This window comes from Bombina bombina, chromosome 1 (genome assembly GCF_027579735.1).
Source record: "Bombina bombina isolate aBomBom1 chromosome 1, aBomBom1.pri, whole genome shotgun sequence".
NCBI classification, from domain to species: Eukaryota; Metazoa; Chordata; class Amphibia; order Anura; family Bombinatoridae; genus Bombina; species Bombina bombina.
This window is the reverse complement of record NC_069499.1, coordinates 1,388,896,100-1,388,908,640: the sequence shown is the minus strand read 5'-3', so window position 1 is coordinate 1,388,908,640 and position 12,541 is coordinate 1,388,896,100. Positions and strand designations below refer to the sequence as shown.

Genomic DNA, 12,541 nt, shown 5'->3' with positions numbered 1-12,541 from the left:
GATAAATACCTTTATTGGTGTGAATCCAAGAGTTACTCATGGAGTAAGTTAGGATTCCTAGGATATTGTCCATTTTCCAAGAGGGTTTGGACAAAAGGCTTATCAGCTAGCTCTTTAAAAGGGACAGATCTCTGCTCCGGTCTATTCTTTTGCACAAGCGTCTGGCAGAAGTTCCAGACGTTCCAGGCATTTTGTCAGGCTCTTGGTTAGATTAAGCCTGTGTTTAAACTGTTGCTCCCCCGTGGGAGCTTAAACTTGGTTCTTAAGTTCTTCAAGGGAGTTCCGTTTGAACCCCTTCATTCCATTGATATCAAACTTTTATCTTGGAAAGTTCTGTTTTTGATGGCTATTTCCTCGGCTCAGAAGAGTCTCTGAGTTATCTGCCTTACAATGTGATTCTCCTTATCTGATTTTTCATTCAGACAAAAGTAGTTCTGCGTACCAAACCTGGGTTTTTACCTAAGGTAGGTTTCTAACAAGAATATCAATCAAGAGATTGTTGTTCCATCATTGTGTCCTAATCCTCCTTCAAAGAAGGAACGTCTTTTTGCATAATCTGGACAGTAGGTCCGTGCCTTTAAGTTTTACTTACAAGGCTACTAAGATTTTCGACCAAACATCTACACTGTTTGTTGTTTACTCTGGACAGAGGAGAGGTCAAAAAGCTTTCGACAACACCTCTCTACTTTTTGTCTTCGGAGCGTAATACGCTTAGCCTATGAGACTGCTGGACAGCAGCCCCCTGAAAGGATTACAGCTCATTCTACTAGAGCTGTGGCTTCCACCTGGGCCTTTAAAATGAGGCTCTCTGTTGAACAGATTTGCAAAGGCTGACGACTTGGTCTTCGCTTCAACCTTTTCAGAATTTTACAAATTTGACTACTTTTGCTTCTTCAGAGGCTGTTTTGGGAGAAAAGGTTCTACAGGCAGTGGTTGCCTTCCGTTTTAAGCTCCCTGCCTTGTCCCTCCCATCATCCGTGTCCTTTAGCTTTGGTATTGGTATCCCACAAGTAATGGATGATCCGTGGACTGGATAACCTAACAAGAGAAAACATAATTTATGCTTACCTGATAAATTTATTTTCTCTTGTGGTGTATCCAGTCCACGGCCCGTCCCTGTCTTTTTAATGTCTTAAGGCAGATCTAAATTTTAATTAAACTACAGTGACCACCTGCACCCTATGGTTTTCTCCTTTCTCTGCTTGTTTTCGGTCGAATGACTGGATATGGCCGTTAGGGGAAGAGCTATTATAGCAGCTCTGCTGTGGGTGATCCTCTTGCAACATCCTGTTAGGAAGGAGAATATCCACAAGTAATGGATGATCCGTGGACTGGATACACCTACAAGAGAAATAAATTTATCAGGTAAGCATACATTATGTTTTTGGCCTCCCTATTTTTACACCTATTTTATTATTAAATAAAACATTAGAAAATCGTTGGACATTTAAAGGGACATACAAGAATTCTTTCATGATTTAGATAGAGAATACAATTTTAAACAACTTTCTAATTTACTTCTATTACCTCTTTTGTTTCATTATCTTGGTATCATTTGAAAGAAAAATTTAGGCCTAGATTTAGAGTTCGGCGGTAAAAGGGCTGCTAACGCTCCGCGGGTTTTTTTCTGGCCGCACCATAAATTTAACTCTGGTATCGAGAGTTCAAACAAATGCTGCGTTAGGCTCCAAAAAAGGAGCGTAGAGCATTTTTACCGCAAATGCAACTCTCGATACCAGAGCTGCTTACGGACGCGGCCGGCATCAAAAACGTGCTTGTGCACGATTCTCCCATAGGAAACAATGGGGCTGTTTGAGCTGAAAAAAAACCTAACACCTGCAAAATAGCAGCGTTCAGCTCCTAACGCAGCCCCATGTTTTCCTATGGGGAAACACTTCCCTACGTCTGCACCTAACACCCTAACATGTACCACCGAGTCTAAACACCCCTAACATTACACTTATTAACCCTAATCTGCCGCCCACGCTATCGCTGACCCCTGCAATACATTTTAACCCCTAATCTGCCGCTCCAGTAAAACGCCGCACCCTACGTTATCCCTATGTACCCCTAATCTGCTGCCCTAACATCGCCGACCCCTATGTTATATTTATTAACCCCTAACCTGCCCCCCACAACGTCGCCGACACCTGCCTACACCTTATTAACCCCTAATCTGCCGAGCGGACCTGAGCGCTACTATAATAAAGTTATTAACCCCTAATCCGCCTCACTAACCCTATCATAAATAGTATTAACCCCTAATCTGCCCTCCCTAACATCGCCGACACCTACCTTCAATTATTAACCCCTAAACTTCCGATCGGAGCTCACGCTATTCTAATAAATGGATTAACCCCTAAAGCTACGGTCTAACCCTAACACTAACACCCCCCTAAGTTAAATATAATTTTTATCTAACGAAAATAAATTAACTCTTATTAAATAACATATTCCTATTTAAAGCTAAATACTTACCTGTAAAATAAATCCTAATATAGCTACAATATAAATTATAATTATATTATAGCTATTTTAGGATTAATATTTATTTTACAGGCAACTTTGTAATTATTTTAACCAGGTACAATAGCTATTAAATAGTTAAGAACTATTTATAGTTACCTAGTTAAAAATAAATAACAAAATTACCTGTAAATAAGTCTAACCTAAGTTATAATTAAACCTAACACTACACTATCAATAAATAAATTAAATACAATTGCTACAAATAAATACAATTAAACTAAACTAGCTAAAGTACAAAAAAATAAAAAAGAAACTAAGTTACAGAAAATAAAAAAATATCTTACAACATAAGAAAAATATTACAACAATTTTAAACTAATTACACCTACTCTAAGCCCCCTAATAAAATAACAAAGCCACCCAAAATAAAAAAACTTCCCTACCCTATTCTAAATAAAAAAGTTAAAGCTCTTTTACCTTACAGCCCTGAACAGGGCCCTGTGCGGGGCATGCCCCCAAGAATTTCAGCTCTTTTGCCTGTAAAAGAATAAATACAATAACCCCCCCCCAACATTACAACCCCACCCACCCACATACCCCTAATCTAACCCAAACCCCCCTTAAATAACCTAACCACTAAGCCCCTGAAGATCTTCCTACCTTGTCTTCACCATCCAGGTATCACCGATCCGTCCTGGCTCCAAGATCTTCATCCAACCCAAGCGGGGGTTGGCGATCCATAATCCGGTGCTCCAAAGTCTTCCTCCTATCCGGCAAGAAGAGGACATCCGGACCGGCAAACATCTTCTCCAAGCGGCATCTTCGATCTTCTTCCATCCGGTGCGGAGCGGGTCCATCTTGAAGCAGGCGACGCGGATCCATCCTCTTCTTCCGATGTCTCCCGACTAATGACGGTTCCTTTAAGGGACGTCATCCAAGATGGCGTCCCTCGAATTCCGATTGGCTGATAGGATTCTATCAGCCAATCGGAATTAAGGTAGGAATTTTCTGATTGGCTGATGGAATCAGCCAATCAGAATCAAGTTCAATCCGATTGGCCGATCCCATCAGCCAATCAGATTGAGCTCGCATTCTATTGGCTGATCGGAACAGCCAATAGAATGCGAGCTCAATCTGATTGGCTGATTGGATCAGCCAATCGGATTGAACTTGATTCTGATTGGCTGATTCCATCAGCCAATCAGAATATTCCTACCTTAATTCCGATTGGCTGATAGAATCCTATCAGCCAATCGGAATTCGAGGGACGCCATCTTGGATGACGTCCCTTAAAGGAACCGTCATTAGTCGGGAGACATCGGAAGAAGAGGATGGATCCGCGTCGCCTGCTTCAAGATGGACCCGCTCCACACCGGATGGAAGAAGATCGAAGATGCCGCTTGGAGAAGATGTTTGCCGGTCCGGATGTCCTCTTCTTGCCGGATAGGAGGAAGACTTTGGAGCACCGGATTATGGATCGCCAACCACCGCTTGGGTTGGATGAAGATCTTGGAGCCAGGACGGATCGGTGATACCTGGATGGTGAAGACAAGGTAGGAAGATCTTCAGGGGCTTAGTGTTAGGTTTATTTAAGGGGGGTTTGGGTTAGATTAGGGGTATGTGGGTGGTGGGTTGTAATGTTGGGGGGGGGTATTGTATGTTTTTTTTTACAGGCAAAAGAGCTGAACTTCTTGGGGCATGCCCCGCAAAGGGCCCTGTTCAGGGCTGGTAAGGTAAAAGAGCTTGTAACTTTTTTAATTTAGAATAGGGTAGGGAATTTTTTATTTTGGGGGGCTTTGTTATTTTATTAGGGGGCTTAGAGTAGGTGTAATTAGTTTAAAATTGTTGTAATATTTTTCTTATGTTGGTAAATATTTTTTTATTTTCTGTAACTTAGTTCTTTTTTATTTTTTGTACTTTAGCTAGTTTATTTAATTGTATTTATTTGTAGCAATTGTATTTAATTAATTTATTGATAGTGTAGTGTTAGGTTAATTGTAGGTAATTGTAGGTAGTTTATTTAATTATTTTATTGATAGGGTAGTGTTAGGTTTAATTATAACTTAGGTTAGGATTTATTTTACAGGTAAATTTGTTATTATTTTAACTAGGTAACTATTAAATAGTTCTTAACTATTTAATAGCTATTGTACCTGGTTAAAATAATTACAAAGTTGCCTGTAAAATAAATATTAATCCTAAAATAGCTATAATATAATTATAATTTATATTGTAGCTATATTAGGATTTATTTTACAGGTAAGTATTTAGCTTTAAATAGGAATAATTTATTTAATAAGAGTTAATTTATTTCGTTAGATAAAAATTATATTTAACTTAGGGGGGTGTTAGTGTTAGGGTTAGACTTGCTTTAGGGGTTAATACATTTATTAGAATAAGCGGTGAGATTCCGGTCGGCAGATTAGGGGTTAATAATTGAAGTTAGGTGTCGGCGATGTTAGGGAGGGCAGATTAGGGGTTAATATATTTATGATAGGGTTAGTGAGGCGGATTAGGGTTAATAACTTTATATAGTAGCGCTCAGGTCCCGCTCGGCAGATTAGGGGTTAATAAGTGTAGGCAGGTGTCGGCGACGTTGAGGGGGGCAGATTAGGGGTTAATAAAATATAATATAGGGGTCGGCGATGTTAGGGGCAGCAGATTAGGGGTTACATAAGGATAACGTCGGTGGCGGCGGCTTTGCGGGTCGGAAGATTAGGGGTTAATTATTGTAAGTAGCTTGGCGGCGACGTTGTGGGGGGCAGGTTAGGGGTGAATAAATATAATATAGGGGTCGGCGGTGGTTAGGGGCAGCAGATTAGGGGTACATAAATATAACGTAGGTTGGCGGTCGGCAGATTAGGGGTTAAAAAATTTTAATAGAGTGGCGGCGGTGTGAGGGGGACCTCGGTTTAGGGGTACATAGGTAGTTTATGGGTGTTAGTGTACTTTAGGGTACAGTAGTTAAGAGCTTTATAAACCGGCGTTAGCCAGAAAGCTCTTAACTCTGCCTATTTTCAGGCGGCTGGAATCTTGTCGTTAGAGCTCTAACGCTCACTGCAGACACGACTCTAATACCGGCGTTAGAAAGATCCATTGAAAAGATAGGCTACGCACTAATGGCGTAAGGGGGATCTGCGGTATGGAAAAGTCGCGGCTGTAAAGTGAGCGTTAGACCCTTTAATCACTGACTCCAAATACCAGCGGGCGCCCAAAACCAGCGTTAGGAGCCTCTAACGCTGGTTTTGACAGCTACCGCCGAACTCTAAATCTAGGCCTTAGTTTTTTTTCTTTCATGTTTCAGATAGAACATACAATTTTAAAGTAATTTACTTCTTTTATCTAATTTGCTTCATTGGTATCAATTGTTGATGGAGCAGTGATGCACTACTGGGAGCTAGCTGAATGCCAATGAGTAGAGGAATATATGTGCAGTCACCAATCAACAACTCCTGAGCCTACCTAGGTATACTTTTAAACAAAGGATAGAAAGAGAATGAAACAAATTAGGTCATAAAAATAATTTGGAAAGTTCTTTTAAAATTGTATTCTCTGTCTGAACCCCAAAATATTTTTTTTTTATTTCATGTGTTTTAATACTGGCTATTTATAGTAAGAAATATATGCACAAATGTGCCTAGGTAGAGAAAAATAGATATAGTTTGAGAACATATGAAATTACACTATATTATTTGTTAATTGCAGAAAATGTCCTAAATAGTACAAGGGATAGGAAAGTCAAAATTAAACCTTCAAGATTCAGATAGAGCATGTAATTTTAAGTCAAATTAACTTCCATTTTTAAATGTGTTTTGTTCTCTTGGTATCCCTTGTTGAAAAAGAATATGCACATATCCTTAACAAGTGGAAGCTAGCTGTTGATTGGTACCTGCACACACTTGTCTCTTGTGATTGGCTAACTAGATGTGCACAGCTAGCTGCCAGTAGCGCAATGCTGTTTCTTCAACAAATAATTACAATAGAATGAAGCAAATTTGAGTATAAAAATAAATTAGGAAGTTGTTTAAAATTGTATGTTCTAAATAATTTTTGGAGTTTCCTGTCCCTTTAAGCCTAAATAAATCATAAATCCCATGGCAAGATTATTGCATCCTCAGCTTATTTAGTTACCCTGCATCCTAAAAGGTAATAGAAACTACATATTTTCTGACTAGACTGGTAAAAATATATGAAAAGGCTACACGAATTGCTGATCAGTTGCATAGCTTAGGGGTGAGTTGTTTGGCAGTCAATAAATCCAGTGTTTGAATCCTGCTGAGATATTATATTATGCATTGTCCACATTCTAATTTTGTTCTCAAATTATTTTTTTTTTTTTATTTATTCCTTTAAACTCTGGAATTAATAAAATATATGTGCCACAAACTGCAACAAAATACAATGGGGCCGATTTATCATCGGTCTGTCCGACATCATCCGCTCAGCATACGCTGTCGGCATTTATCCTTATCATTATCATTGCAATGCCGCCCCCTGCAGATTCGCGGCCAATCAGCCGCTAGCAGGGGGTGTCAATCAGCCCGATCGTATAGGATCTGCCGGATTGATGTCCGCAGCCTCAGAGCAGGCGGAACAGTTATGGAGCAGCGGTCTTAAGACCACTGCTTCATAACTGCTGTTTCCGGCGAGCCTGAAGGCTCGCGCGTAAACAGGGGCATCAAGCTCCATTCGGGGCTTGATAATTCGGCCCCAATGCCTTAAATGAATACACGTCTGTCTTGTATTGAGTATTCCTATGTATCCAGATGTGTTATAAAAAAATAATGCAATATTATCTCTTTTGTATAGGTTAATTTACTGGCTGTCCTTTGCAGTTGGAAGACCATTCCGCAGTTTTGGTTACGGCATGACATTCATGCCCCTTGTCTGCATGTTGGCATGTAACCTCTTCTTCATATTTATTGTTGATCCACATAAGATGGTGTTCCTAGGGAAGGAGACTAATTCTGAAGCAAAAGTCAAAAGCTCTGGTTGAAAGTCTGGCAAATCTTCCAAGAACATATTGACAATGGGAATGAAACATTTGACTTCATCTTTGCTATACATTTTGGAGAACAAACACTATCAGACTTTTGCACAATGGTTTGAATTAGACAATTGTAATATTAAATTTAAGTCTCTGCTTGGATAATATAATTAACATGCATTCTAATAGGTTGCTTTGATGTAGAATGACCCACTACATTGTAAACAATTGTTGTTTCTTATTGTTTGATGACCTGTGGCTGGGTATTAGCCATACACTTTAAAGCTGTAGAAAATAGCTGTAATATACAGAACCTAAACATTTTATATATTTTTTTAATAGTTTGTGGTGATAAAACTGTACCATATTTATGAAGTAGATTTTCTAGATTTTAACAAAAAAAAATCTGTTTTCATATACATATGAACCATAAAATAACTATAAAAATAAAAGCTGAGTATTTATATTGTTAATAAAATTATTTGTATATATCTTTAAAAACAAATGTGTATATATCACCTCATTGGGCCCCAGGGCAAAGGCTGTTGAGAGTTTCAGTCATTTCAACAGTGCCCTTTCTGGCTGTTTGCAATAAGCAGCCACATAGGAGTAAGAGGAGTTGCTTGTCTAACGGTGAGTAATCCTACCCCTTTGATTATTATGCATCAGAGGATATGCAATTCTGCAGCTTCGTTGTACAAATTTGGTGACTTTTTTTTGTACAGCAACACTGTGGTGGTCATCTTGGAAACCCTGCTACCATATTGTAAACGCAAATCATTATAAATACCTTAAAGTGTGAACTGTGTTATGCAGGGAGGCAGACAGATCAGCCATGTATGATGCAGGTAGAACCTTGGCCTCACCAGGCCCCAGTGTATTACTCCACCACTGATTGCCAGACCAGATTGTTGCACCTAAAGGTTTGGGCCAAGTCTCAACTGAGACCTCTGTAGTTACGCTCCTCCCAAAAGGAATGACTTAAGAAAAATTGAATTTATGAGAACTCTGTGGTGAATTAAAGGAAAGTAAGCAACACAGCAATGCAACAGGAAATGTAAGTAGGATATACCAAGTATACATTCATTTTATGGGAAAAATGATTTTGCAGGGACAACTAGCTAAACATATTGTACTGTGTGCACAATATAATCCTCATGCACCCATGTTCATTTGTTTAAACTATTTCTTCCTTGGGCAAACATAGATAAAACTATATTTATAGTTAATTTATACATTTAAAAGATATGTTCTTCAAAATGCCTACAGTTTTGGGCCTGGATCAGAAGTCTGAGAATGCACAAAAGGTAATTTTGTAATAACCATTCTGCTACAGGAAGAAAAGTACCACAAACCTATCCTTACAAATTGATGCAGCGCAGGAATAGATACATTTGGCCCCCACAGAGACAAAAAAAGCAGCTTCAGATAAGAGGATGGGCGAGGGGTATGTGGAGAAACAGAGGAGTATTGTTACACAGGGCAGCAAAATGTCACAAAGCAAATGTTGAATGCCTATGCACCATAGTGTGGACAACTGTAATGTGTAATTTATTGCCGGATATGCATTAGCATGTACAGTGTGAATGCAGACTAGATAGGCAATGTTATAGAAATGAACAAATAGATTATAGATTCTAACAAATATTATGAGAAAACTGCAGCAGCAAAAAGGGATAAATGCTAGGGAGAAAGAATAGCGTAAAAAAATAAAACAGAAAAGGTTATGGATACGTCAAATTTTCCTGCAAAAGTGTTTGATAATTCATCAAGAGTCCAGTTGATTATTGCTTTCAATAGGCATTGAGGTAGACAAGGCTATTTCTCAGCAAGGCGTAAGCTTTTAGAACACACAGATAAAGGGCACATATGTGTCTAGATGTCACATTCCTGTTGCAAACTTAACAAGTGGAAGTAGCAGCAAACAACTTCATAGTCTATAACAGATTTTTGTTGTTATGAACATTTGTTAGGTTTGGCAACTGGTGTTAGCGCATGGTGAACATGTGTGTCACATACAGGAAAGCCCGGACTTATGTAATGTTAGGGAGATAATCCTATTATCCTAATATACTTGTGTCATATCATATCAGGACTTACTCATGCACAGCATCTACATTCTACTTGAGGCCATAATTGTGTTCACAATATATCTATGAAAAATTTGTGTTTTAAAGGGAACAGACCAGTCTAGTGATCTAATGGTATGTAACGTAGCAACTGGTTATAGTTTTTTTTATGTATTTGATGAAATATAGAAAGAACTGTTGCCCATTGCGAATATATTTCTTGACCACAGCATTGAGAACGAGGCGCTCTCATTAGAGCCTATGGAAGCGCTCATGTGAGATAGCGTTGCATTGAGGCTAACTTTTAATACCAGTGCACATTTCCGTGCACTGGTATTACTCAAAGTAGTACAAATATCGCTTTTGCGAATGCAATATTTTGCGTTCCACTTGTAATCTAGCCCTATATGGGTTAAATGTATTTGTTGCAGGAGCCAGACTAATCCATCGGTAGCTATTTTGGGTTGTTAGACAAGTATGGGCGTGTCTGTTCTGACTAGAACTGCTCACCGCCTTCATACGCCATAAGGATTGCGCTATATATAATTGGATGTGTGTGTGCTAGAACATGAAGTGATTTGCCTTCTATGCAATTTCAAACAGGGTGTCATTAAAAGATCATTAAATACAGGATAATTGCATATTTAAACAAATGCATAATATACTTACCTATAAAATAAACCCTAAGCTAGCTACAATATAACTAATAGTTACATTGTAGCTAGCTTAGGGTTTATTTAATTTTTACAGGCAAGTTTGTATTTATTTTAACTAGGTAGAATAGTTATTAAATAGTTATTAACTATTTAATAACAACCCTAGCTAAAATAAATACAAATTTACCTGTAAAATAAACCTAACCTAAGTTACAATAGCACCTAACACTACACTACAATTAAATAAATTAACTAATTAAATTACAATTAAATAAATTAAATTAGCTAAATCACAAAAAACCCCACTAAATTACAGAAAATAAAGGGATCTGCTCGGTCTGGAGAGGTTTCACTACCTTAAGATAGGGAAACTTGACTTACACGAACATATGAGTTTGATCTGGGAGGGGAAAAGTATCTGAACTCCCAAAAGAAAGGAGCTAACCTTGCTGGAATGAGAGTGTGGGTCCTGGGGGTGCACATATTTACAAGAACTATAGAACAATGTGAGGTACTAGGGAACATTGAGATTAGAGTCCTGAAATAAGCTTTTCAAAATAGATAGCATGGGTGGAACGTTGATAGCAGGAACTCTCACACACCCTCTCCTTTCCCTGTTACCCCCCCCCTTTTTTTTTTTTTTCTCCTTGTCTTTCTATATTTTCATTCTTCCCCCCCCTTCTTCTTTTCTTTCTGTCCTCTCACTCTTCTAATTGGGTATGACTTAATACCCGAGCTAGATTACTATTCTAACAATTGGATATAATCTTGAAAAACTACATTGCCTTAAAAAAAGACACGCTGACAGTTGTGAACAATGTACCAGAAACATGAACTAGGAGAACTGTTGAAAAAAGACTTTTACTTTTTAATTTACATTTTTGCTTTCTTTTTATAGATATGCATAACACGATACCTGTAACTCCTGTTTGTTTATCAATGATTGTAAGATCTCTAGTTCTGGACATTCAATAAAGCTTTTAAAAAAAAAAATTACAGAAAATAAAAAACAAATTACAGATCCTTTAAACTAATTACACCTAATCTAATAGCCATAACCTAAAAAATAAACCCACCCAATACACCCTTAAAAAAATCCTAACAGTAAACCCCCGAAGATTCACTTACCGGGAGAAGTCTTCATCCAAGCGGCAAGATGTCCTCAAGGAAACCGGCAGAAGTGGTCCTCCAGACGGGCAGAAGTCTTCATCCAGACGGCATCTTCTATCTTCATCCTACTGACGCAGAGCGGCTCCATCTTCAAGACATCCGGCGCGGGAGCATCCTCTTCAAACGACGTCTTCTTCGGAATGAATATCACTTTAAGTGACGTCATCCAAGATGGCGTCCCTTAGATTCCGATTGGCTGATAGAATTCTATCAGCCAATCGGAATTAAGGTAAAAAAAAATCTATTGCCTGATGCAATCAGCCAATAGGATTGAGCTGGCATTCTATTGGCTGTTCCAATCAGCCAAATAGAATGCAAGCTCAATCCTATTGGCTGATTGGATCAGCCAATAGGATTGAAGTTCAATCCTATTGGCTGATTGCATCAGCCATAGGATTTTTTCTACCTTAATTCCGATTGGGTGATAGATTCTATCAGCCAATCGGTATCTAAGGGACGCCATCTTGGATGACGTCACTTAAAGTGATATTCATTCCAAAGAAGGACGTCGTTTGAAGAGGATTGCTCCGCTCCGGATGTCTTGAAGATGGAGCTGCTCCGCACCGGATGGATGAAGATAGAAGATGCCGTCTGGCTGAAGACTTCTGCCATCTGGAGGACAACTTCTGCCCGTCTGGAAAGACCACTTCTGCCGGCTTCCTTGAGGACATCTTGCGCTTGGATGAAGACTTCTCCCGGTAAGTGAATCTTCGGGGGTTATTGTTTTTTAAGGGTGTAATTGGGTGGGTTTATTTTTTAGTTTAGGGCTTTGGGCCTGCAATAGAGCTAAATGCCCTTTTAAGGGCAATGCCCCATCCAAATGCCCTTTTCAGGGCAATGGGGAGCTTAGGTTTTTTTAGTTAAGCTTTTATTTGGGGGGTTGGTTGTGTGGGTGGTGGGTTTTTACTGTTGGGGGGCTTGTTTGTATTTTTTTTTACAGGTAAAAGAGCTGATTTCTTTGGGGCGATGCTCGCAAAGGCCTTTTAAGGGCTATTGGCAGTTTAGTTTAGGCTAGGTTTTTTTTTATTTTGGGGGGGCTTTTTTATTTTGATAGGGTTATTAGATTAGTTTAATTAGTTTAAAGATCTGTAATTTGTTTTTTTATTTTCTGTAATTTAGTGTTTTGTTTTTTTGTGATTTAGCTAATTTAATTTAATTTATTTAATAGCATTTAATTTAGTTAATTTATT

General features: G+C 38.6%; 1 protein-coding gene across 1 annotated transcript in view; it reads left to right on the top strand.

Moving 5' to 3' along the window:
• Positions 1 to 7,961, top strand: part of TMEM79 (transmembrane protein 79) — a 70,482-nt gene extending 62,521 nt beyond the window's left edge. Inside the window, exon 4 of the mRNA XM_053695671.1 lies at positions 7,279 to 7,961. Within this exon, the coding sequence (XP_053551646.1) occupies positions 7,279 to 7,465 (187 nt within the window). The 3' untranslated portion in view covers positions 7,466 to 7,961. The remainder of the gene's footprint in view (positions 1 to 7,278) is intronic.
• Positions 7,962 to 12,541: the final 4,580 nt, after the last annotated feature.